This window comes from Equus caballus, chromosome 24 (genome assembly GCF_041296265.1).
Source record: "Equus caballus isolate H_3958 breed thoroughbred chromosome 24, TB-T2T, whole genome shotgun sequence".
Lineage (NCBI taxonomy): Eukaryota > Metazoa > Chordata > Mammalia > Perissodactyla > Equidae > Equus > Equus caballus.
In genome coordinates this window covers 16,259,740-16,287,667 of record NC_091707.1, presented here as the reverse complement: position 1 = coordinate 16,287,667, position 27,928 = coordinate 16,259,740, and the positions used below count along the sequence as shown (strand labels likewise).

Genomic DNA, 27,928 nt, shown 5'->3' with positions numbered 1-27,928 from the left:
AAGGGGCGGGTCCCTTACCCGGAGGTGTTGCTCCGCAGCAGTCCAATCAGAGGCTGGGTGCGGGAAGTTTGAATTCGGCCGGGGCTCGGCTGTGGGCGGCCCTCCAGACCCCGAGCGTTTCTTTCCTTTTGGTTTGTCTGAGGTTTCACGCTACAGGCTGCCTCAGGTAGGTGGGTGCTGGGAGCTGGAGGGAGGGCGCTGGCTCGCCTCCTTCTAGAAGGTCTGGAAGGGTCTGAGGTGGGCAGCGGCGAGCTGGACGCCGCTCAGGGGAGGCTCCTCTAGGACCAGTTACCTGTCCTTCCCGCAGCCGTGGCTCCGTCCTCCAGAAGAGTAACTAGGTGTTGCCATGATCTGTGTAGCAGTCAGCGTTTCACCACCGGGCCGTGACTGGCCTCTGGGGCGGGACGCTGCTTAGCATCCTTGGCCCCCACATTCACTTCCAGTAGCTGCTCCCAGAGCCGGCGACAACTAAAACCGCCCTGGTTGGGAACCTCTAGGCAAGCAACACTAAGCCATTCTAGACTTTCAGTGTCACATGTTTTTTCCATTTTGTACTTAAAATTTTTTATTTCAGAATGGTCTGAGGTGGGACAGGGGGTGAACCAGAATCTTAATTTTTAAAATAATATGAAAATCTATATAAGTTGGTCTATCTTTCTTTTCCCTGACAGGATGGCTTCATCACATTTTGCCAGTCGACTGAGAAAGGATTTAAGTGTTGATATGATTAGAACTAAAATTGTTCATAGGAAATCTCTGTCTCAGAAAGCAAACAGACATAAGGAATATGAACAAAATAGACGCTTTGGTTTGAAAGATGTCAACATTCCAACCTTGGAACGTAGAAATCTTGAATTAGAGGACACGTCTCAAGAGCTTATTCCAGAAGAGATGAGTGTCAAGCCAAGTAAGTAAAGAGCTGTTGTGATTTTAAATGCTTTTTTTTTTTTTTGAGGAAGATTAGCCCTGAGCTAACATCTGCTGCCAGTCTCCCTCTTTTTTGCTGAGGAAGACTGGCCCTGAGCTAATATCCGTGCCCATCTTCCTCTACTTTATATGTGGGACACCTACCACAGCATGGCTTGCCAAGCAGTGCCATGTGCGCACCCAGGATCCGAACCAGCGAACCCCAGGCCGCCGAAGTGGAATGTGTGCACTTAACCGCTGTGCCACCAGGCCAACCCCATTAAGTGCTTTGAAGAGGGAATAAAAGTTGGTTTAAGACCTGGGGTTAAGAAACCTTGACCAGGGGCCAGCCCCAGGTTCATGGGCTTGGATCCTGGGCACAGACCTACACACCGCTCATCAAGCCATGTTGTGGCAACATCCCACAAACAAAATAGAGGAAAATGGCACAGACGTTAGCTCAGGGCCAAACTTCCTCACCAAAAAAACAAAAAAGAAACATTACCCAGAAGAATTTGAAATACTATTCTAAATAACTTGGTGTTTTCTACAACTAATTGCTCTCTATTTGAGGTAAAGGCTGTGAAGTTTCCTAGCTAGGCTAAAGCCATTCACCTATGGAGTATCATAACACTGTATTATCTATATTGCCGGATAGGAATACTAAAGTTCTCACTTCTGGAGTGTGAATAAGATGAGTGTTGACAAGATAAATGGATAAGGGACATTAAAATAGAAGTTTTGTAGAGAAATGAGATGTCAAGTTGTTTAAATGTTCACTGCTTCAATTTTGTCATTTTCCAGGACCAGTGAAATATGCAGCATGTACAACACATTCAACATATTCAAGCTTAATTGATTCTGTAAAAGAGAGGGTTGGTCTAAAATATTTCTTCCAGATTTATCACTTTTGTGATTCTAAAGGAAAGTGAGAGAGAAGAATTGGACAGAAGTGTTGTGGGGTTGTTTTTGTTTTTGAGATGACATGATCAGTGCATGTTTGAAGGTCAAAGGAAATGGGTTGGTAGTGAAGGGGAGAAAGTAAAGAATAACATCTCTTAGGAGTTGGGAGGAAATGAAAACTGGGCCATAGAATGATATAGGGTGACTTTTAAAGGAAGAGCTAGACATTTTTTGCAGGAGTTGACATTGCCGCCTACGTCAGCTCCTTGGTTCTACTCTAGCCCTCTCAAATACTCCGTTCCTTGACCAAAATCTCTCGAAGGAAAGTCTAACTCTGTCAGTATGCTGTTAAAATATCCTTTATTTTGCATTTGCGAAGGTCTAGAGGTGGCAGTAGGCCTGGCATGTTCCAGAGAAGCAAGTAGGTGAGCGTGGCTAGAGAAGAACGAACAATGGGGACAGTGCCCGTAGAGCCCCGAGGGCCTTCTTTACAGGGAGACGAGCTTTTACTCTGAGTGAAATGAGAAGCCATTATTGGATTCGTGTGTTTATAATCTGATTTATGTTTTAAAGCATCACTTATGGATTGTAGGGTGACAAGCATGGCCTCTGGGAGACCAGCTAGGAGATAATTGCAATAATTTAGCTCATGGTTGATCACAGTGGGAACGGCAACCCTGGGTGGTTGCATTCTGGATTTATTTTGAAGTTTGAACCAATAGGATTTCCTAATGGAGTGGATGTGGGTTGATAAAGAAAAGTCAGGATGGGTCTAAGGGTTTGGGCCTGAGCAACTAAAAAAATGGAGTGGCCATTTACTAAATTGTAAAAGACAGAGGAACAGTTTTTTGGGGGGCAGTAAAATTAAGAGTTCAGTTTTGGATGCGTTAAATTTGAGGTGCCTATTAGACATATAAGAAGAGGTGTTGCAAAGGCAGTTGGATATACAAGATGGATTCATGGGAGACATCCGAGCTGGAGATGTAAATTCTGGGGTTGTCACCTTATACATGGTGTTTGAAGCTATAAAACCACATGTGATTACCCAGAGTTTTGCTATGGAAAAAGGAGAGAAGAGGGGTGAGCACTCTAACATTTAGAGGGTGAGGACATGAGGGGAAACTAGCAAAGAACTGAGGTGCAATGTAAAGTAAGAGGACAACCGGCAGAGTGTGGTGTCTTAGAAACCAAGTGAAACAAGCATATCATGGAGGACAGACTGATTATGCCAGTGCTGCCTGTTAGGTCAAGTCACGTTAGAAGTGAGAATTTGGCCTTCACTGTGGGGGTCGCTGGTGATCTTAATGAATACTTTTGGTGGAGCCAAGTTCAGGGTGTGAAAGGCAGATTGGAATGGGTTCCAGAGAGAATGGCAGCACCACCTAGGACATCTTCTTGCCCCAAAAGTTGAGCTTGAGTCTAATCAAACCCTTAGGTATTTTCAATTTATAGAAAATATGAGGGCTAGAGGAATGAGTACAAAGCATGAGAAAGGAAACAGGCAAATGTAGAGTGCAGGAGATTCTGTAGGACAACTGAATAGCTTTTGTCAACAAGATGATGGCCTGGAAAAAAGGGTGAGGCGGAGGATCTGTTTCAGATGAAGAGACTTACAAGACACTCAGATCCAATACATGGATCTCACTTGATTCCTGACTTGAACGAACTAATGGTTTAAAACAAATAAAGACCTGTCTGAAGCAAACGAGGTCTAAATCTGGTCCCCGTAGTAGATGATAATACGGAATTACTGCTAATTTTTTTTTTTTTTGAGGAAGATTAGCCCTGAGCTAACTGTTGTCAATCCTCCTCTTTTTGCTGAGGAAGGCTGGCCCTGAGCTAACATCCGTGCCCATCTTCCTCTACTTTATATGTGGGACGCCCACCACAGCATGATGTGCCAAGCAGTGCCATGTCCGCACCCAGGATTCAAACCAGCAAACCCCGGGCCACCGAAGCAGAATGTGCAAACTTAACCGCTGTGCCACTGGGCCAGCCCAACTGCTAATTTTTTTAAGTGTGGTATGGTATTGTGGTTATGAAAGGAAATGCCTTTATTTTTAGAGGTGCATACTGAAATATTTATGGATAAAATTTTGTGAGTAGAATTTATTTTCAAATACTTCAGGGGAATAAAAGCAAGTGCAGCAAAATGTGGAAAATTGTTGACTCTGAGTGATAGGTATATGGGGAGTTCATTATATTCCATTTGTGTGTGTATTTGAAATTTTTCATAATTTTATAAAAAGTGAGCGGGGACAAATGGAGAACCGGAAATAGGGATATGAGTAACTCTGGTGGAGAATTTTGCCTTAAGTGGGAATACAGAAATGAGGCTTGTGGCTAGATGAGGATGTGGGTTGGGAGGAATTCCTGCATGTTTATAACTTTCTGGTGGCAAGACCCTAGTATAAAGAGAGAAATAGGTGAGTGATAGGGTAAATTGCTGGAAGAATGTCCTTGAGTAGGTGAGAAGGCATAGAGTCTGGAGCTAGGTGGAGGAGTTGGCCTTATGTAGGAGCACCCTCAGCCGATCTAAAGGCAAAGTCTTTAGGCCCAGATGCCCAGGTGGGAGCTTTGAACACAGATGGGAGGGGGCTGTTTCGGTTTTGAGGAGAGGATAATGTGTAAAATAATAATCCTGGAGAATGAAAGAGTGATGAAATAGGGAAATGTAGGGTCCAACTGAGGTTTGTAGTCATAGAGAGGAAGAGATGGGGCAGCATGCCTTGTGTGTTTTTCTAGCCACATTCACTTGAGCATTGCAGGTGGGAAGGAAGCAGAGAGTGGCCTTTAATTGGAGTTGGAATTTTGCCAGGGTACAACACATTAAGAGAGGAGTCAGAAAGTTGAAGTAGTAATGATGATGATGAATCATGGAATCTAAACTGGATAAGAAGAAACCTGAGAACATGAGGGAGGTGAGAGACAGTAAAAAGATGAATGTAGGTCAGCAGAGGGTAGGTCCTGGTGGGGCCAAATGGTTCAGGGATGCCTCTGAAGCTTGACTGAGGCTGGAGGAGCCGTTTCCAAGATGACTCACTCTCATGACTGGCAAGTCAATGCTGGCTTTTGGCAGGAGGCCTTAGTTCTTCATCATGTGGCGTCTCCATAGGGCTGCTTGAGTCTCCTTAAGGCTCCACATGGCCACTGACTTCCCCAGCACAAGTGATCCGAGAGAGAGCAGGGCCAAGCTACACTGTCTTTAATGACCCAGTCTTGGACGCCACACTCCATCATTCCCACACTTTTCTTGGTGACACATCTCAGCCCCATTCCATGTGGAGGGGACAACACAAGGGCGTGATTACCAGGAGGTGAGAATTGTTGGAGGTCAGCTTGGAGGTGGGTGATCATAGAAGTTAGTTAATTTAAAAGTGAAGTAAGGCATGCCTACTACATGGCAAGCAGTTAATAAATATGTGAACAAGAGAAGGCAAAAGGAAGAGAAATTTTAAAAGAATAGGATTGAAATGACTTGTGGTTAGAGTGCTAAGGAATTCTTAAGAAGTTACTGAAAGCATTTCTTAGCAGCAGTTGAAGTTAGACAATGGTATTTTAGACATTTGGATAACTTTTTATCTGAAATGTTTTATATACTGTTTTTTCCCCCTGCTTAGGGTCAGTGAAATCTGTTCTAAGTGATCAACGAAGACAAATGCTCCAGAAATACCAGGAGGAAAAGCAACTTAAAAAATTGAAAGAGCAGAGAGAGAAAGCTCAGCAAGGAGTATTTAAAGTGGGTCTTTATAGACCTGATAAGCCTTGTTTTCTTTCAGCAAGAACAGAATACCACCCAAAAAAGGTAAATTTAGTATCCTAACTTGATATACAGCAATAGTTCCTAACAGGAGTTTTCTTAAAGAGATTACACTTGATCTTAGCCAAAAGGCCCAGAAGTGATTCTTTGAGAGTTTGAATGACTAAAATAACCCTTTCCCTGTAGCCCTTTATTCACTTAGCTAGTTGGCAGGAGCCGGGAATGACATCCTAATAGTTCAGAAGATGGAGATCAGGTCTCTCGGTGCAGCCATAGGTAGGTTGACACGGGATAAAACCAGCAAAGCAGTTAGAGCCGGGCTGGACGGTGACGGCCGTGCGAAGGATCTGGCGTCCATCCTGTCGGATGCGGAGAGTCAAGAGAGGCTTATACACGAGCTTGTACCGTGATCAGATGAATAATTCAGGAAGATTACCCTGGCCTGGAAGATCGTAGTCTGGAAGGGGAAGAACTTATAGGTAGGAAGACTGTAGTGAGACTGTCGTGCTAGAGTAGGTGAGACAAGATAAGGGGACTGGGGCAGTGGGCTTAAAGGAAGAAATAGGTGTGAGACATCTCAGGAGAGAAATTGACGGGGACCAAGCAGATGGCGAGGGGTGAAGGAAATTGAGGAGTCGGAGATAAGATGATTCTGAAGACAAATTAGTTTGAGCAACCATATAAATTGTGCTGCTGCTGAAAGAGGTGTGGAAGGCAGGAAAAGGAACATGCCTAAGTGGGTGCGTATTAATAATGCTTTTTCTTCTTTTGTTTAAGCTCATTTGGGCCATCTGGATAAGAGGCAGTTGGGAATAAAAATTTGAAAATCAGGATGGAGATCCATGCTGAGATGTGAATTTAGGGTATGATGTTGGGAGTATGGATGGGGGTTTCAGCTGTAGGGCTAAATGAGACCACTCCAGTAAAGACACATACATTGTGAAAGAGTGATGTCTAGAGAGCACCTTCAGGTGGGCAGAAGTCAGGTACCAGTGATAGGTCAGAGTGGCAGGAGAGCTAAAACAGGACAGAAGCTGGAGGAGGGGTGATCTAAAGAAGAGAATGATCCATGAGTCAAGAGGGATGAAGTGTGAACACAGGCAGCTGGATTTGTAAATTAGGTAGTCACTGGTGATTTGCTCTTTTCAAGATAGTCTCTTTTTGGCTGTGTATTCATTCCTGATTTAAATAAGAATTAAACAACGTAAAAGCTCAAGATATTGCCTGTTTTTCTTTGGTTCAGGAATCTCATTGATTTATTTGACAGACCTTTGATTACTCTGTGTGTGACTTAGGATAACGTGGAAGTGACCAAAATTAGTAGAATGTAGCTCAAGGTGGAAAGATACAGAAAAATATGGCGTGTATGTGTTAGACGAGGGCGAGATTGTTTCTGTTTGGAGGAACATCAGAGAAGACCTCTTGGAAGGGGCTGAACTTAATCTGGCTTCTCAAGAGTATGTAAGGCACCAGTCATTGGTCTAAACTGTAAACAGCGATTTACAAAGTGTTATATGTAGGGGGAAAAGACACACATCGTTGTGTTAAATAATAAGATTCACCAATAGCCATTTTTTATTCTACTTAGACAATAGCCATCACTGAATATTGTTCACTTGGTGCCTCGTTTCTTCAGCACAAGATCTTCCCTGAGATTTGGAGAAGCAAATGGCTCCTAATCTAGAGGAGAAGTCTGATTGTCCTTCTTCAGGAATTTTAGAGTTGATAAATATCTTATCACTTTTAATCAGTCCTTCTCGCTGGATTTCTTCCATGCTTTGTGATCAGGTCTCCATTTTCTTATTGACAGAGGACAACTGCATAATCATTGGATTTGAAGGCAAACTGTCAAAGCTAGGAAAGTAAGCTGTGCAGTATCTTTTCATAAACAGGAAAGAAGTGATCCTAATAATCTAGTCTCTTCATCGACCCCTTCCAAATATTTCCAGTTAATCATATTATCAAGGATTCTCATGCCTGGAAAATATAGTGTGAAATTTCTTCTTTCTCCTCACTGAGAAATATGAGTAAGTTTTGAAGCTTTTAAGCATAATTTTTTTTTTTTTTGAGGAAGATTAGCCCTGAGCTAACATCTGATGCCAAGCCCCCTCTTTTTGCTGAGGAAGACTGGCCCTGAGCTAACATCCGTGCCCATCTTCCTCTACTTTATATGTGGGATGCCTACCATAGCATGGCTTGCCAAGCGGTGCCATGTCTGCACCCAGATCCGAACCAGTGAACCCTGGGCCGCCAAAGCAGAACGTACAAACTTAACCACTGCGCCACGGGGCTGGCCCCTTAAGCATAATTTAAATCAAGCCAGAACCAGAAAAAATAGTAATTTAAGTTAGCAAGTATCTTTTTGCCATAAATGATTAAGGGTTGAATGATTAAGGGTAAAATTTAACTTTGAAATGGAAACTTTATTTCATAATGAGACATGGAAGTAAATTTTGCCAGTTAATTTTTTTTTTTAAGATTTTATTTTTCCTTTTTCTCCCCAAAGCCCCCTGGTACATAGTTGTGTATTTTTAGTTGTGGGTCCTTCTAGTTGTGGCATGTGGGATGCCGCCTCAGCATGGCTTGATGGTGGTGCCATGTCCACACCCAGGATTCGAGCTGGCGAAACCCTGGGCCACCGAAGCAGAGCACGTGAACTTAACCACTCGGCCACGGGGCCGGCCCCTAATTTTTTTTTTTAAACTTTATCTTCTTTTGACTGTTTTAAGATTGTTCCATCTTGTATAGATTACAAGGTCAAAGGCCAAAGCCCAAACGGAGCTGACTAGGGTATAGTTGATAGTTAGTAGATAATCGTTACTAAAAAGACAAATTGTACTTTTTTCTCAGAGTAAGTAAATTCATTCTAAATCTAATATCAACTTCAAGCATAGTGATTATCTAACTAGAGGTAACAGTACCAAAATCCCTGTTATTGGTATGGTAACATGGAGCAGTTTTAGCTAGATGCTAAGGAAAAACTCACTTAAAATTTTCATCGCCAAACATCCCATATGAGATCTATGCCAACTCTGTGTGTCACTCTCTTTGTTTGTTTACTGGGCTCTATTGTGCATCCGTGTCACTATAAAATGCAGATAGGGATATAAAGCACGTAGGGTGGGGTGATAAACTTATGGGTCTTCAGAACACCATTATGGACAAAGTTAATAGGACGATTACTAAAATAAAGTGAATCGGGCAAGGAGGGAAATAATATGTCTCTGTATCAGGTGAGAAGGCTCCGTTTCATGTATTCAATAAATTTTGAGTCACTACCATGTTCCTCTAGGCTCTAGGATATAGTAATGAATAAAGCAAAATTCCCTGTTTTCATGGAGCTTACATGTGAGATAAGCAATAAAAAGAAAAATAAATAGTATGCGATGGTCATAAGTATTATGGGGGAAATAAAAAAAAGAGAGAAGGCAGATGGGGAGTACTGAAGCTGGTGCAGGGTGGACGTCTGATGGGGCCTCGCTGAGAGGGTGGCGTTTTGAATGAAGTCTTCAAGGAAGTGGGAGAGTGAACTGTGGGAAGTGTTTTCTGTCCAGGAGAAGACTTTTCCAGGCAAAATTCAAAAGTTTTGAAGTGAAAACATGCTGGTATGTTTAAGGACTCTCGGAAGATTATAGTTAGCTATTTTTAATAACGTAGGCTATTAGCGTTTTCCAAATTCTAGGATTGTAAAAAAGCTTGTAAGGAAATTTATATCATGGAAAACTTTTTTCATCATTTTATTTGGGGTGGTGGATTTTTTGCTGGATCATTTACAATAGTCAGATTTCAGATGAGGCGTCAAAATGCAGATTAAAAATGTGGTAGTTTGATTCTTTAAGCAATTAAATCACGTAGCACTTAATCTTTTAAATAGATTGGTAATGGGAGTGATGTTCGAGCAACCCGATCTGGTCAAAGACAAACTTCTGAAAAGAAAGTGGCCAATGAGAAAACAGGTAGGAGTATTAGCAATTATTATAAGCTCTGATGTTGCCACAACAATGCTTTAGTAATTACCGAAAGCATTTAATTTGATTGTTCCCACAGCAGGGCAGCCTGCAATGCCCACGTGCACGAGAACCACTCGATCGATGACTCAAAGAGCGAAGCAGACCGCGGGAGCAGGCGCCGCCGGTGCAGCCTCCGCCCCTGCAGCCTCCGCCCGTGCAGCCTCCGTCCGTGCAGCCTCTGCCCGTGCAGCCTCCGCCGCGCCGGCCACGCGAGCTGCGCGTGGTGAGAACTGTTCCTTCATCAGTGGCTGAAGTAGAATGTTCTGGTCCCTGAGGTTTTTCGTGTTCAGTTTTTAAAGTCATCGTGTACTTGTTTGAGTAGGCGAGGAGGAAACGGGAGATTCCAGGTCCCGAAGACAGGTTCAGTGCCCCACCATCCACTTAGCACACAGTGGGCGCTCAAGTGGTGAAGTATCTGCATCGGTGTAGGCAGCGCTTCAAAGTGAAGATTAATGGCCCCAGTAAATTACAGCCCGTTCGTTTGGTGGAATACAGTGTACCGTTTAAGAACGATCCTGTGAAAGACACTTCATGAGGTTCAGGATATATTAAATGGGCAAAGAAAACAGGTCAAATTCTGAACAGTATGATCACAATTCTAAAATATGTATGTGAATATGTGAACATAGGAGAAAACTGGAAAAGCACACCCTGAAGTGTCAGCAGTGATGATCTCTGAGTAATGTAATCGTGGGTGATTTTTTTGGATTGTTGTTTTTGTGCTTTTCTTCTCCTAATTTTCTACAGTAAGTACATATTTGATATTCAGAGGCAAAAGGTAAAATACATTAACACCTTTTGTTTTGAAAACAGCCTATACTTTGGCAAGAAATTTCATCTGTGTTTATCCTATTTTAGAATGTCACTTTTAATCATAAAATCCTTTAAGACATACATTCCTATTGTTGCCTTTTTTCCTTTCCCAAATTACCTAGTACTTTTAATGTGGTATTTTCTATCTAGTCAAAATGGATCTCTTATTCATTTTTATTTTAGATAATGAAACAGAAAGAAAAGTACCCAATCAAGGAAGGCCTGCCAAAAAGATAGAAAGAAAACCTGGCAAGGTAGAGTATAAACATCGTTTTATTTCTAGATGCTTTGAAAATCTCATTGCGATTTTCATGAAGCTGAAATTAAGCTGACAGAACTGCTTCAAGAGGTTAACCTCCACGTGTGTGAAAACCTCTTGAAGCACAGGGAAGCATCAAGAGGGTTTACTGTTATGGTTTGTGAGGTGTCTCATCTTCAAAACCTCATAGGTAGAGAATGTGTAGTCTGGTTAACAGAAGAGAGAAAATAAAAACACAGCTGACGGAAACCTTCATGTGAGAATCAACTAGGAGATGGGGTGCAGTGGGTGAAATACATCAACTCTGGATTCAGCTAGCCCTGATTTGCATATTGTCTTGCTTCCAATTGGCTATGTAATCTTGGGGAAATTATGTGTTTGTTCTCCCAACTGTAACATGTAATATCTACATAGAGTCGTGTTAAGAATTAAATCACCTGACGTTTCTAATAGCATCTAGCGTAGTGCCTGGTAGAGTCTTCAAAAAGAGCCACCATTTCGAGGCTCCAATCCCTTGATTTATAATCCATGCTACAATTCCTTAGCCTTAAAAAAAAAGTTATGCCAAAGTGTAAGAAACCTGGCTAGATTCTTACTAAAAATCAGACATAGATCCTCCAAGGAAGGCAGTACAGGGTGATCTTCACAGGCAAACAGCTGGGCCTCACAGCTCCTCCCTCGAGATTGGTTTTCTCCTTAAGGATCATCGCTAGTGTCTACCTTTGCAACCACACAGGCCTCAGGGACAGTGTCACCCTTAAACTCTCGTCCAGGGAGAAATACTCTGCTTTCAATTCATATCTCATTAAAACTCAGAAACGTAGAAACCTCTAAAAATTATGTTTAAATGGGTGGGTTAAATGGGCGAAGGTGGTCACAAGGTACAAACTTCCATTTACAAAATAAGTAACTAGAGAATGTAATGTACTGCATGGTGACTACAGTTAATAATATTGTATATTTGTTGCTAAGAGAGTAGATCTTAAAAGTTCTGATCACAAGAAAAAAAATTTGTAACTGTGCATGGTGATGGATGTTAACTAGACTTACAGTGGTGATCATTGCACGATATACAAATATTGAATCATTATGTTGTATACCTGAAACTAATATAATGTTGTATGCCAATTATATTACAGTAAAAAAAATACCAAATAACAAATTGACTTGGGAAAGAAAATATGCGTCACATTTTTTATTTTCTTTTTTTGGTTAGGTAGATTGGCCCTGAGCTAACATGTGTTGCCAATATTTCTCTTTTTGCTTGAGGAAGATTGTCCCTGAGCTGACGTCTGTGCCAGTCTTCCTTTATTTTGCATTGGATGCCACTACAGCGTGGCTTGACAAGCGATGTGTTGGTCCACACCTGGGATTTGAACCTGTGAACCCGGCGATCCCAAAGTGGAGCATGCAAACTTAATCACTATGCCAGCGGGTGGGCCGTGCTTCACATTTTTTGTTTTCTCCTGCTTCACATTTTTTTATGGTTAATCTTACTATGTCATGTTGAAAAATATTTTTGCTCATTTGATAAAGTTATTCATAAAAATCCAAGGTTATTTAAAAAAAGGATTTAGTCCTTGACAATACTAGTCATCCAATAAACATTGGATTTCTGATTCTCAAACCACTGTAATTATCAACATAATTTAAGTAAAAAGATAGGTATTTGTTAAGTGAGTAAATTTTTCCACCTCAATTTTCTATTTTTTTTTAATTTGTTGTAATACCTAAAACCTATTATTTAGTTTTTTTAAATAAGGTTCTCTCTCTTTCTGGACCATAGCAATGGTTTATGTAGCTGGTCTTCTGACTCCATGTATACATTTAATTGTATTTGTTTTTGTCTCTTAAATTACGTGCATGGGACATGTCTCTTAACTTGACATTTTCGGGCCTAAAAAATTGGTCGAATATATCCCCAGAAGAGAGATTCTCACTCTATTCTGTTTATTCGCATCCAGGTCGTTTCTTTCAAAGTTGACAGTGAAGAAAATACTTTGGAGTCACAAACCATTGTGACAAATGGAATGGATCCAGATGGAGTCTTATCAAAAATGGAAAAGTTACCTAAGACGAATCCTGCAGCAGTGAAAGGGAGGCCATCCTTCGCACCAGTAGATTTCGTATTTCGGCCTCCAGATGGTCTGAAGAGCTACGAGATAACACCTAGGACTCCCACAAGCACCGCTGCCTGGACGCCCACTTACAGCTGCAGCTCTTTAAACACGGAAGTGTAAGAATGAGATGTTATTAATGAATTCCTTGCTGAGATGGATAACGAATGCCTTTCTTAGATTTGTCCTGTGCTTTGTAAGTTATTTACTTAGTAAACTATGTTCATTATAAATCATGAAAATTTGACCTTTCCAAAAAGTTCTTCAGAAGGCTACCATAATGTATTTGACAGATTTGATATTTTCTGTGCATTGCTATTATTTTCATGATTCAATTTGCTTTTTTTTTGCTTTTAATAAGTGACTTTATTATAAGACTTAGAATTAAATTTTTAGAAAGAAGAAATTGCTATACTGTAGCTCACACATGGTTTGGATTTTTTTGTTTATTTGTGGTTTTTTTACCAAGTATTACTTTATAAAAACTATCTCTAGGGGCCAGCCCGGTGGCGCAGCGGTTAAGTGCACACATTCCACTTCTTGGTGGCCTGGGGTTTGCTGGTGCGGACATGGCACCGCTTGGCAAAAGCCATGCTGTGGTAGGCGTCCCACTTACAAAGTAGAGGAAGATGGGCATGGATGTTAGCTCAGGGCCAGTCTTCCTCAGCAAAAGGAGGAGGATTGGCAGTAGTTAGCTCAGGGCTAATCTTCCTCAAAAAAAAAAAAGAAAAGAAATGGCAAGGTTGCTTTCCAAAGACTGGCTGGTGGCAGATTGACTAAGAACTGCTCAGCCACATCCGAGACTCCTAAGTGCATATGTCCGGTTGAGAGGTCTTTGCATCTGTGGATCTCATCGCAGGGAGTAAAGATGGGCCTTCCCGCTGGAGGTGTTTACGGTTTTCCCTCCAGATTAGGCACATTTTAAAAAACAGAAACATATTTCTATTTTATCCCATGTTTTTAAAAAACAACATAATTTTGAAATCCTTCAATGAGCTATATGGGGTTCATGTTTCGTGAAGTGTATTTTTGCTCTTGTTTAGTGATAAGGCTCCAGAAGCAACAAAAGAAACTTTGGCACAGAAATGTAAACCTTCAGCACATCAAGAGTGTGATGGATGGCGCCGTCCTTTGAGTTCCCTGGCAGTCGGGAGCACAGGTGTGGCGTTTTCATGAACTTTTCACTCGCTTCTCTGGGTTATGATTTATCAGAGATTGTTCAGAGCCCTTTTCACCATATGGCTCACCATGTAGCTCAGGGTGTGATCTCAGGGTCAGCGGAGATGGAAAAGCATGGGGAGGGCTATCTGATGACAGAGCTGGAATGAGGACTGCAGACTGAGAGGGGGACCGAAATGTAAATTTGAAGAGATGAAGAACATTGGAGACGCTTTAGAAGGAGATCTGATGAATGAAATCATTGAGGCAGAAATGAAATTTTAAATTTCAATGTTGAGAAAATTGAAGGATTTAAGAAATTTGTCTTGTGGGGGATGTCATTTTAGGAGTTGCTGCTTTGAAATGTATATGTAATGTTTTCTTTAATCTATAGATCGTGTCTTAAATAAAAATGAAACTACTACTGAAAATTTACATGGCCTTCCAATAAAAGAAGTCCCATCACTTGAAATAAATGAGGATCAGACATCTCAGCCACGACATGTGCTGTATTTCAGGTCTGTGCGTGTGTTCCCAGTGTAAGCATTGGGTATTAATGTCCAGACAGTTAAAGCCAAGATCAAACTATTTTAACCTTAATATAAGACATAGATGAATTAGGAGGAAACTGACTTTGGGTGATTTTTTATTTAACTTTTAAATTAAAATTTGTTTTTCAATGGCTAGTATAGTATATTCATGTGGTTCCTAATTTAGAATGTAAAAAAAGGTACAAGTGAGAAGTCTTTTTCCCAACTCTGCTCCCAAACCCACAGTTCAAACCTTCCACAGAGGCAAGTGTTATTCATTTCTTGTGAATACTTCCAGAGATAGATAACGTATATGTAGATAAACATATGTTTTTCTTTTTTTATGTAAACAGTAGCATACTGTTCTGTTTTCGTTTGTAAGAGATTCCATTTTAGTCCTTTAAGAACTCTCTCATGCTGTTTTGTGTGTGTTTTAATGGCCATATGGTATCCAATTGTATGGATACACCACGATTTACTTAATAGGCCCCTGTTGCTGGTTGTTTCCATTGAGTTCAGTGTAGTAGTATTACTGTCAAGCCTGCAAAGAACAAGCTTGGATGCTTTTCAATCCTCTCCTGTGCAAATATATAAAGACCCCAATTTACATTCCCTCCAGTAAAGTATGGGAGTTCCTATTTTCTCATACCTTTTTTTTTCAAGCAAAAAAACTAAGTTAATGTTTATTTTATAAAAGAAGGATAGAGGGAGATGGTTGGAGGCTCCTTGGCCCACTAAATCATGAGATAGGATTATGTTCCTCCAACTATGAAGACTGAAAATTAACATCCTGTTTGGGAACCTAAATGCCATGTCACCTGAATGGCTTGGTCACAGATCAGAGGACTGCATCTGGAGAAAGGCCCCAATGCTCCATATCACACGGGAAATGATTACATACTATGTTCTGCAGTGAATGTAGCAAGAAAATTCTCACACCTTTTCCAATGCAGTACTAACAATTTTTTTGAGCTTTGCCAATCAAATGGAGGCGATATTATCTTGTTATAGTTTTAGTACTCATTTGTTGTATTATGAATGAGTATCTTTTTATATGATTGAGAGCCACTTCAACTGTTTTTAGAACATAAGGTTTTATGATTGCAATGGATTTTAGAGATGAGCTACTCCACTGTGTTGTTGGCCTGAGACGTTGAAATAATAAGCAATTTACAACTGAGACGTTGAAATAATAATCAATTTACCCAACTAAATAACGTTGGATCTAAGCCAGGTCTCCTTTTTCATTAATTAAGTTGTTCTCTGTTATGCCCTTAGATATAAACAGCTAAATTTTTCTGCTGAGAAACAAAGACTGTCCTCAGTTTCTCCTGCTAAGATACTTTTTATAAAGAAACTTTAAATTTACCTTGGGCCGGGGTTTCTCAACTGGCACTACTGACACTTCAGATTGGATAATTCTTGTTGTGGGGCCGTCCTCTGCATTGCAGGATATTTTGTAACATCCCAGGCCAGTAGCACTCCTCGGGTTTGTGACAATCAAAGATGCTCTTGGGGCTGGCCCAGTGGCACAGCGGTTAAGTGTGCACATTCCACTTTGGCGGCCCGAGGTTCGCCGGTTCGGATCCCAGGTGCAGACATGGCACCGCTTGGCACGCCATGCTGTGGTAGGCATCCCATATATAAAGTAGAGGAAGATGGGCACGGACGTTAGCTCAGGGCCAATCTTCCTCAGCAAAAAGAGGAGGATTGGTGGCGGTTAGCTCAGGGCTAATCTTCCTCAAAAAAAAAAAAGAAAAAAAGATACTCTAGACATTGCCAGATGTCACCTGGGGGGCAAAATTGACCCGTGTTGAGAACCACTGCCCTGGGACAAGCAAAGCCTACTAATTAGAATCTGTGAGGCCCTAACACTGTAATTCCAGACTTACAGAGTTTAGCTTCAACTTACTCTTGGCAGTTGGGTTGGTCTTAGTTCCATGGGCAATACCAGAACTAAAAATGGAACTCAGGCATGTCTGGTTCTTTCTCTTCAGCCTCTGAAAAATAAGAACAGAAAGAACTAGAAATATTAGCTGAAAAGTGGCTCTTGGCGTTAATCGTCCACATAAGTTTTAGGTGTAGAAGGATGGACATATATAGGCTATCAACTTGTATTTATGAATTTTAGTATATCACAGCTCGTAAAATAATGAAGCATCAACTCTGGAAAATTACTATTGTATAAATGTCATATTGCTAATATTTAGCTATTAGTATGAGAAACATTTGTAAAATTGAAACATATGTCGTAATTTTAGAAAGATTCTCCAGTCAGAAACTGAAAAACTAACCTCACACTGCCTTGAGTGGGAAAGGAAGCTTGAATTGGACGTTCCAGATGAAGGTGAGGGAACATTTATATCTTTTATGTCTTACCTTTGTTTATTTTAATATGTTTACATTTATCTGAAACATAAAAATCTAGTGTTGTCCAACTTTATAGTTTTGTTATTCAAAATAGCAAGAATTTTTCGTATCTCAACATATGTTTGCTAATATCTCTGTGCTAAAATGGTACATGGCTTAAAAGATGTAAGTAATTAGAATATTAACTATCATTCCTGAGAGTTAAACGCTTGCCTATTAGATTTTTTTATGACTTTTTGAGTGACATCCATATCTAGTATTGTTTAATTATGCAAAAATATTTTCTGAATGAAAATTACCTAAATAAATATGGAACAGATTTTCTGAAAAGTTCCTTAATCTTATTTGGGAAAGCTGAAAAAATCATTTGTGTCTGTGTGAAGTCCTTAGATGCTGATGTACAGTGAGCTGTTTGAGGTTGAATTCTTATAAAACTCAAGGTGAGCAGAATGCTGTTTACTATGTAGCAACATATATGAGAATGAATGTTGCTACGTTTTAGCGGGAACAGAAGCAGACAGTCAATGCTCAGTATTTGTATGACAAAGTTTTGTAGTAGATGTTTTTTTGTTTTGCTTTAAGGTAAGAGTTTGATTGTGGAAGCCCCAGGATATTTGGGGTGAGGCCGTCCTATCAGCTGGCTGACTTGCGATCAGGGTCCCGTTCTGTTCTCTAACTTTTAAAAGTCTCATGTTTCCTTTAGCCAAAGATCTTATTCGCCTCGCAGTTGGTCAAACAAGACTCCTGATGAAAGAAAGGTTCAAACAGTTTGAAGAACTGGTGGACGATTGTGAATATAAACGAGGCGAAAAGGATACCACCTGTGCAGACCTGGATGGCTTTTGGGACATGGTTAGCCTTCAGGTATGTGGCCAGGATTTGGAATGGATTAACTTTCGAGTCTCATGTTTTTGGAAGTGATTTGCATTCCCTAATGAGTAATGATGATCAGCATCTTTTCATGTGCTTGTTAGACATTCATGTGTCTTCTTCGGTGAAATATCTGTTCAAATCTTGTTGCCCATTTTTTAATTGGGTTTGTCTTTTTATTATCGAGTTGTAAGTGTTCTTTGTATATTCTGGATACAAGTCCTTTATCAGAAATATTTGCAAATATTTCCTCCCAGTTTGTGGCTTGTTCTTTAATTTTCTTAATGGTATCTTTTGAAATGCAGATGTTTTTAATTTTGATGAAGTTCAGTTTATCAATTTTTTTATGTTGTGATTTTGGCATTATTTCCAAGAACTCTTTTTGCCTAACCATAGGTCACAAAGATTTTATCTTATGTTTTCTTTTAAAAGTTTTATCTCTTTCACTTAGGTCTGTGAACATTTGGAGTTCAGTTTTTTAAAAAATTAAGTTGTGATTAATTTTTTTTTTTTCTAGGAAAGATTTGCCCTGAGCGAATCTGTTGCCAATCTTCCTCTCTTTTTTTTTTCTCCCCAAAGCCCCACTACATAGTTGTGTATTCTAGTTGTAAGTCCTACTAGTTCTTCTGTGTGAGCTGCCACAGCATAGCTACTGCCAGACAAGTGATGTGGTTCCACAACCGGGAACCGAACCTGGGCTGCTGAAGCAGAGCATACCGAACTTTGACCACTAGGTTATCAGGGCTGGCTCCGGAGTTCATTTTTGTGTGTGGCGTGGGAAAGAGTCTAAATTCATATTTTTTCTTGTGGATATCCACTTTTCCCAGTACTGTTTGTTGAAAAGATATCTTTCCTTCATTGAATTGCATTGGCACTTTTGTTGAAAATCAGTTGGTCATTTAAATTTCTTTGAGAGAGCAAGATTGAGAGGACCTACGTGTGTAAATGCATAGTAAGGAGACTCAAAGTATATTTACCCAACTGTTGACAGTGGTTACCACTTTGAGGAGATTGGAAATACCAGAAGGATGGGGATCACACATTCCCATCCTGCTAGTATGTATATTATTTGAGTCCTTTATTTTTTTATTTTTTAAGATTTTTTTTTTGTATTTTTTTCCTTTTTCTCCCCAAAGCCCCCCAGTACATAGTTGTATATTCTTCGTTGTGGGTCCTTCTAGTTGTGGCATGTGGGATGCTGCCTCAGCGTGGTTTGATGAGCAGTGCCATGTCCGCACCCAGGATTCGAACCAACAAAACACTGGGCCGCCTGCAGCAGAGCGCACAAACTTAACCACTCGGCCACGGGGCCAGCCCCTATTTGAGTCCTTTAAAATGAGATTGTGTCAGGGTCAGCCCAGTGGTATAGTGGTTAAACATGGCACATTCCACTTCATTGGCCCAGGGTTTGTGGGTTCCAATCCCAGGCATGGACCTACACCACTCATCAAGCCATGCTGTGGCGGTGACCCACATACAAAATAGGGGAAGACTGGCACAAATGTTAGCTCAGGGCCAGTCTTCCTCAAGCAAAAAAAGAAGAGGATTGGTAACTTATGTTAGCTCAGGGCCGATCTCCTTGCCAAAAAAATAAAAATAAAAATAAAATGAGATTGTGTCAAGAGAAAGAGAAGGCAAGCTACAGACTGGGGGAAAATTTTGCAAAAGACCTATCTGATAAAGGGCTGTTTTCTAAAATATACAAAGAACTCTTAAAACTCAACAATAATACAACAAACAACCTGATTAAAAAATGGGCAAAAGACCTGAACAGAGAGACACTTTATCAAAGAAGACAGATGGATGGCAAGTAAGTGTATGAAAAGATAAGATGCTCAACATCATATGCCCTTGGGGAATTGCCAGTTAAAACTACAATCAGACACCAGTACACACTTATTAGAATGGCAAAGATCCAAACCGCTGACAGCACCGGATGCTGGTGAGGATGTGGAGCAACAGGAGCGCTCATTCATCGCTGGTGGGGGTGCAAAATGGAGCAGCCACTTTGGAAGACAGTTTGGCAGTTTCTTACAAAACTAAACAGTGTTAACCATACGATCCTGCAATCTCGCACCTTGGTGTTTACCCAAATGAGTTGAAAACCTGTGTCCATACAAAAATGTGTGCACAGATGTTAATAGCAGCTTTATTCATAATTGCCAAGACTTGGAAGCAACGAATATGCTCCTCAGTAGGAGAAGGGATACATAAACTGTAAAAAAACAAAAACAAAAATAGGGAGAGAGATTGTGTTCACATTGTACAGTTTAGGATATCTCTCCTACCATTTTAGTCATCAAAATAATTTAGGAGAGTTATTCACATATGGCATTCTTTATGTAGATTTTTGAGGTTTATAACACCAAAAATAACAGTGAACAATTTTACCATAAGAATTTTTTATTTGAATACTAAATTGAGAATGATTTAGTCTAATTTTATGTCACCAGTCCAAGTCTTTTTCAAATTTTTTGAAGCTTCAGTTCATCAGTTTGTAAATTTAATTTGGTTAGCATTAATCTGATAAACTTGTGCTTTACTTATTAATAGGTACGGGATGTAAACCAAAAATTCAACAATCTGACCAAACTGGAGGAGTGTGAATGGCAAAACAATAATAATACAAGCAAAAAAGTCTTTCAGGTAAATTTGTGGATTTCTAATATAGACTGTTTTACTTTAATGAATTTAAGCTTTAGAAACATTTGGCTTCAGATTTTTCATCATTTCACAAAATGTGTCTTCTATTACTTATAATGTCCTGATTGTCTTTGAAGAAAGAGTAAGGAAAGGTCAACACAAAATTCAGGATGGTCATTTCTGGGGGGCAGGTGGGGGCTGAGATTGGATTTGGTCCCCCTGAGAGCTTCTGAGTTGCTAAATAGTGGTATGTACCTGTGTGTTTTATTCTTTAAACTGTACCTATACATTGTTTTGTAGTAATAATAGCAGTGGTACATAATTTATATAATGCTTAGTATGTGCCAAATATGCTTCCCAGGCCCTCACACACATTGACTCAGTTAATCCTCACAACAGCCCTGTGAGGTGGGTGCCGTTATCCTGGGTGGGGAATCTGAGGCCCAGGAAGACTCGACCATGTGCCCAAGGTGGAGCTGGATTTCTCACTCCAGAACCCATGTTCTTAACCCACGGGCTGTGCCGTCTCTCTGCTTCATATACTCTTGTGTGTGATATATTTCAAAGTGAAAGAACTTTTTAAGGAGAAAAGGGGAACAATGACTCTTAGAATCTCTCTCTTCTTCCCAAATTTTATCATGTAAAATTTCCTATTTTCTCTGTAAAATTGGCTTTGTTGACATGATAGATTCCATTCTTATCTATTTGTAGCAGTTTTTTTCCTAGAAATATTTTAACTCCAAGTTTTTAGTTCAGATTGCTACTTCTCAAACCACCTTGGAGCACTGCCACTTTTTCTTTAGATTTTAGAGAAATGTGTGTGGTTGTAAAATGAAGTTTCTAATCTGGTACTTTATTATGCTGTGTAATCCAAAGAAAAACTCTGTTTTGAATCCTATCTTAGGAGTTTAAGATGTTAGAGTATTAAAAGATTATTGTAGGATTATTTTACTAATGAAGTCTCCTTATTTTACTAATGAAGTAATGTCTTAGAAAGACATTAGTAATCTCTTACTAATGACAAAGGCCCTGAGGACAGTGACGAGATTGACTGAATGAATTTCAAGTCTATTAAACAGGAAGGATGCTTGAACATTTGGACCTCTTGTGGGCATTTCTTATGGAGTGCTTAGTCCTGGGAACAGAACACCATCAGTGACACTGATATGGCTGTGTCACTATAGGGTTCTATTGGAACCTTGTAATTCTGCCCCTTACCACCAGGTGTCTCTCTCCTACCTTATTTTATAGGCCACTGTTAAGATTACTGAACAAGTAAAATCAAACTAATCTTTTATCTGTACTTTGAAACCATTCCCTCAGACCTCTTATTCATTGACCTCTCATTCCATCAGTTAGCCTTGTTCTCGCTTTTCCATGAGTTTGTAGACATGTTGAAGGGTCTTGTCTTTGTTTACATTCAATAACAGCTAACCCTGTGATGTCTGCTTGCCCCTCCAGTTATCTGTGCCCCGTTGCTGTCTTTCTCCCCAACCCCGGCCAAGCCTCCTGAGGAAGTTGTCTAGACTGTCTTTACTATTTTGATTCCCAGTTACCTCTCCAGCTCACTGCAGTTCAGCCTCACCCCTCTCTATACCCCTAGAACAGTTGTCACCAAGGTTATTGATCCACCTGTTGCTGGAATTATTAGGCACTTAAGAATTATAAAATCTAACCCCTCTGCAGCATTAAACACAGTCTACTTGCTCTTTCATGAAATTACTTCCTGCTGATTTTCCTCCTACCTCTGTGCCCATTCTTTTTTTTTCTTTCTTTCTTTCTTTTTGTTGAAGAAGATTGGCCCGAGCTAACATCTGTTGCCAATTTTTTTTCCTATTTTTTTTCTCCCAAAGCCCCAGCTTTGGGGCTGTTGTATATCCTAGTTGAAAGTCATTCTAGTTCTATGTGGGATGTTGCCTCAGCATGGCTTGATGAGCGGTGTGTAGGCATGCACCCAGGGTCCAAATCAGTGAACCCCAGGCCACCAAAGCAGAGCGCACTAACTTAACCACTCAGCCACAGGGCTAGCCCCTCTGTGCCTATTCTTTAGTCTTATTTGCAAGTTTCTGTTTTCTATTTATCCCTTCAATTTTTTGTGATGTTCAGACTTCCTACCTCAACTCTCCTCTCTCCTTCCGTATTCTTCCTGTGCAATCTTACCTACCCTGTGAAGATTCCCAAATCTGTATTTCAAACCACACTTTTTGCTAAGCTCTAGGTCTGTATATCCTGACTCAGTATACCTTAAAATCAATATATCCCCAACTGAAGCCATCTCCACACACCCTGGTGTGCCCCTGTCTCAGAATGGCATTACCATCCCACCAGGTGTCCAAGATAGAAGCCTGGGCATCTCCTTTGTTTCTTTGCTTTCTCTATTTCTCCATCTCCACCCCACACATCCAGTATGCTAAGTCCTCTCCACTCTACCTCTTAAATAGCTCTTCGCTTTTCCCACTTTTTCCTCAGTTTAACCACCTTCGTCTTTTCCCAGGACCATTGCAGTAGTGTCCTGCCTAATTGGCTGTAACCCTCCAGTCCCTTCTCCAGGCTGTAGCCAGAGTGACCTTTCTAAAACACAGGTCCAATGATGTTAATCTCCTGATGAACACTCATCAGGAGTCGCTGCTCCTTTGTCCTCTGTGTAATGCGGCTCCTTACGTGCCAGCGACGTTATGATCCAGCTGGGGCTCCTCTCTTGCTTTAGGCTTTCCTTCACTTCTGGTTTAGTACACATGCTGTTCTCTCTCGGGGCCCTTCCCTCACCCCGTCTCTTAGCCTGGCTAGCTGTGATTTCAGCTTGGGTGCTGCTTCCTGTAAGCCTTTCTTGGTGCCTCTGAAGGATGTTTGGGTGTTATTCCCGTATGCTCTTACAGCCCTCTGATTTCTCTCCAGCATGCCATTTATCTTTATCTGCCTAACTCTTCACTGTGAAGCACGAACTCCCTGAGGGCATGAACTTTGTCCTTTACCTTTGACCCCAGCATGTTTAGCACATACTAGGAACTTGATAAGTATGGGACGAATGTGTGAAATATTTTAGGTATGCTTTATTTACTTTTCTTGTAAAATGATAATGAGTTGCTTTAGTAAATGTCATAATTTCTCTTTATAGAAAAAAGTTGTTTCGGGTTTAGCAAGTAAACCAAAACAGGACGATGCTGGGAGAATTGCAGCCAGAAGTCGCCTTGCTGCTGTGAAGAAGGCGGTGAGAGAGAGGATGCAGCGGGGAGAGCAGGCTGGGGCCGCGGGCTCTGCGGTGCCGAAGGAAGTTGATCAAATAGTGTTTGACGCTGGATTTTTTAGAATTGAAAGTCCCGTTAAATCGTTCTCAGGTTAGTTTTTCTGCTGAGACTACTAAGTATTTGGGTTGGATGGGAGCTTGTACAGGAGGTGAAAAAGTTTTCACAGGAAGCGATATAAGCTGTCTGTTGTTTCCGGAAAATAGACCACATCCTCACCCCCAAACACTTGCAGATTTCGTTTGATGGATGGGATTAGATTACCTGAAGTGACATATCTCCTGGAGTTGCATTTCTGTGTTTGCTAAGTGACTTCACTTCCGTTATTAGCCCCTAACCCCACGGTCCTGGGAGGAAGGTCACAGGTCCCAAGAGGGAAGGGAGATTATGAGCATGAGGAGTGAGGTGATTTTCTTCAGGTTGGTGCCAGGCTGGATGAGAATTTCAGCAGCAAAGGAAGCTTAGGCACCAAAACATCACACTTCTCTGGCTGTGCTTAAAAATGACGCTTATGGAAGGTGGGTTTGGTTTTATTTTCATTTGTATCAAAACTTTTGCCCAGATATTCTTGAAACACAGTAAATGTGCTAATTTCAAAATATTCCAATGAAACCAGCTAAGGTAGACCCCAGATGAAGTAAGACCTATTAAAAATCAACAACAGGGGCTGGGCCTTCCTGGTGGCATAGTGGCCGGGCTTGTGCACTATGCTTCGGTGGCCCAGGGTTTGCCAGTTTGAATCCTGGGCACAGACCTACACACTGTTCATCAAGCCATGCTATAGCAGCATCCCATATACCAAATGGAGGACGATTGCCACAGAGGTTGGCTCAGTGGCAATCTTCCTCACCAAAAAAAAAAAAAAAAAAATCAACAGCAGATACTAATCCATGTTGGATATAAGTAGCATTTTACATTAGACCTAACTATTTGGGATCCTTCATTGTTTGTGAAGACTCAGAATTAGAGAAATTCCCTGAAGTTTTTTTAGTTCTCCTCCGTTGAAAAGGACATCCTCAAACCTTTCTTCAAAATGACCAATTTTTCTTCCCTAATGACTCCTCCTACCTACTTTGGTGCGATTGTCATGTGTTAGGAAAGGGCTCTTGTGTTTTTGTTATAATGGGGTGCGTGATAGTTTTGCTGCCTCTCTTCTGCTGCTCTGGGGTGCTCTTCTGGCTGGGGCCTAAGGCAAAATAAACATCACCTTGGCCAGACATTTCATGTTCTCCAGCTGTGTTCCTCATTGAGCATCTTTTCGGTACCTTTAATATTACAAGCATGAGATTTGTTTGTAGGAGACTCTTTATACTGAAATTAAGGATGAAACTTTTACTAAGACATTTAACTACGTTTAAAAAATGTTATGGGGGCCATCTGGTGGTGCAGCAGTTAAGTTCGCATGTTCTGCTTCGGTGGCCCAGGGTTTGCCAGTTCAAGTCCTGGGTGCAGACCTACGCACCGCTTGTCAAGCCATGCTGTAGCAGGCATCCCACATATAAAGTAGAGGAAGATGGGCATGGATGTTAGCTCAGGGCCAGGCTTCCTCAGCAAAAAGAGGAGGATTGGCAGCAGATGTTAGCTCAGCACTGATCTTCCTCAAGAAAAAAAAAGTTGTACCATAAGATGACCTACATTTTTGTCCTAGCATTTGATATATGGAACTTTTCGTATCTTTCAAAGCTTTGTCCATTTCTAACAACCCTTGGCTGTAAGAATATTCCTCTTTTTTTTTTTTTTTTTAATTTTTTATTTTTCCTTCTTCTCCCCAAAGACCCCCAGTACATAGTTGCATATTCTAGTTGTAGGTCCTTCCAGCTGTGCCATGTGGGACGCCGCCTCAGCGTGGCCTGATGAGCGGTGCCATGTCCGCACCCAGGATCTGAACTGGTGAAACCCTGGGCTGCCTAAGCGGAGCGCACAAACCCAACCACTGGGCGGCCCCAGAGAATATTCTTTAAAAAATTAAAAATTATTCTTTTTTTTTCAGCAGTATTTGATAATAAAAATCTCATGACTGAATGCCATCTTCTTGATTCAGTAAGTTTCCCAACTTAATCTGAAAAGTTTCTTTATATTCTAGATTTGTTTTGTAAAGTGAATGTTACTCAGCTTTTAATTGAAGTACAGCTTAAAATTTGCATCTTGTTATTGTTTTTTTACTCTGAAATCTATTTGTTATTCATTTTTATCAAAATGGGAACAAAATTTCATGTTTACATACTTTAAAATATAGTATGTTTTAGTATTACACTCTGAAGGTGTATTTCCTTATGTGACTTATATGTCAAATGTGCTGTGACGAGTTGGTTGAGTACTTGAATATCTAACGTGGCCTGGGTTATGCAGGTGTTTCTAAGTGATGCAGGAAAGTGTAAGGCAAGGTTTCCGTCCATCTGAAGCATGCGCTTGGGGACACGATGTCTAGCCTAGCTTCATTTGTCATTGGCTGTTTTCGTTCTAATTTGCTTAGATTACTCTATTTATGTTTTATTTTATTCGGAAGCCCCCAGCCTTTACTTTTGGTGACCTCTTGCCACTAACTCCAGCTCCAGCATTAGCCCTCTGGGCGGGCTTCCTGTAGACGCTCTCATCACTCCCGTGTTGCCTCATGTCCAGGCACAGATGCACACGTTTAATGTCTTATGAGGAGAGTGATATGAATGTTGTGTTCCTAAAGCATGTCGTAAGTTCAGGGCTCCATTTCCCACCCTGGGCCCGTCTCCACCAGAGCATCTGCCTCGTGTTCAGGGCCGCTGGCACGGGCACGATGCAGCAGTGCTCTCTTGCCCACTGCGGGTTTGCTGCCCTGGTTTTCTGCCCTTCCGCATGGTTCTAGCTCAGCGACCTGGGGTAGACCTTCGCCAGGTGATTTTAATGTGTAGCCCGGCTGACAACTCCAGTGTACAGCCTTACCTTGAAATTTTCCAGGGCAATTGCTAAAATGGCTCAGGGAATGGCCTTGGTTTGCTGATCTTTGATTTCCGGATATAAACAATTCATTACGGCAAGTATAGGATCAAACAGCAGCAGCTGTTGTTAACCTCATGAAGCCTGGCCAATGCTTGGCTTCCTGAAGCCACCAGCTCCTTCAGGACCTCTGTTATCTTGGCTTTCATTGGCTCTCAAAGATGCCTTCTTGGTGTTCAAGCTTCTGGGTGGCTGGGTGTCTCCGGGGCAGAAGGAAGTGTGTTACTGTGACCCACACTCTGGTCCTTCTTGGTTCCAGCTGCTTTTAATCGCGGGCTGAGACCAGAGGGTCAGGCATTTCAGCATAAGGCCCATTTACAGAAACCTGACTTCTTCTTGTTCCTAGATCTGAACTCAGAATGATAGGTTCTGATAATATATGATCTTATAAGTAAATCCTGAAGCTAATGAATCATAGTATTCTTTTTCATATATTAGTAATATGATTACAAGTACTTCACAGTTATCTATACATTATCTTGCTGATAAATTTTAGTACCTAATAATTTACTCTCCCTGTGAATTCTTTTCTACTTCTGTATATATTAAAATTTTGATTTTTTGATATATTCTTGTTGGTCCCCCGGTCCATTTCACACCCACATTATGACTTGCTCCATGGCATCATTTGAGCCTGAACCGGGGCTTGAGGGGGAACAGAGGAAAGGATCCCACAGGATCCCACTAGTAAACGGCGTATTGAGTGCGGCTCTGTGGGTTAGGATTTGTGGACTCCACAGAAGAGGCTTAAGATGTGGCCTCAGTTTTATTCATCCTGCATGTGCTGCTGAGTCCATTTACATGCTAATCGCCTTTTCAATGAAAAAAGCTATAGTTTTAAAATTATATCTGCTGGAAAGTAGCATAATCATTATGTTAATAATTTTATTATGTACAAAATGTTATTTATGTTATTAATCCACTATTAGCTTGCAATGTTGCAGACTAAGTTGGTGAAACTCGAGCGTTACTTTAGTGACTTCTCTGACTTTGTTCTCTAGCCACGCCTGGGGTGCAGCGAACCCTTCACGCAGGTGGAGAGGAGACGACAGGAGCACGCCAGACACGCTTCCTTTGGTGGGGACTTAATTGCCTTTTCACCTCGCACGCCTCCTAGTGGAAATCAACCAGAAGAGCTATGAATTAGAAAAAGCAAAACATTTCTCTTCATATCCTCCATGCTGTAGTGTATTCTTCAAATATTGAAAAGTTAAAGAATATGGATTTGTGTTCAATTCTATTTAATTCACTTATATAATGTCGTGTAATGTCTTAATATTCATTGTTCACCAAAGTGTGTTTTAGATATGATACTGTTTCTCAAGGGAAGTGGGGATATTTTGTACTTTATGCAGAATAAAAAATGCACTGTGCCTA

The 27,928-nt window shown here is 40.9% G+C and overlaps 1 protein-coding gene across 4 annotated transcripts; it reads left to right on the top strand.

The window, feature by feature from the left end:
- Positions 1-27,928, top strand: DLGAP5 (DLG associated protein 5). Of its 4 annotated transcripts, none has more exons than XM_070249429.1 (15): positions 1-166; positions 672-907; positions 5,430-5,614; positions 9,444-9,525; positions 9,620-9,802; positions 10,576-10,646; positions 12,616-12,887; positions 13,812-13,927; positions 14,321-14,444; positions 16,718-16,803; positions 17,530-17,690; positions 20,250-20,342; positions 23,455-23,674; positions 25,575-25,621; positions 27,553-27,928. In XM_070249429.1, exons 2-15 carry the CDS (start codon positions 673-675, stop codon positions 27,691-27,693), a joined length of 2,016 nt encoding a protein of 671 aa, XP_070105530.1. In that variant the 5' UTR covers positions 1-166; position 672; the 3' UTR covers positions 27,694-27,928. The 4 variants fall into 4 exon arrangements, with proteins under 4 accessions (XP_070105530.1, XP_005605254.1, XP_005605255.1 ...); XM_005605197.4 differs by having other exon boundaries at positions 4-166; positions 9,617-9,802; XM_005605198.4 differs by having other exon boundaries at positions 9-166; positions 25,572-25,621.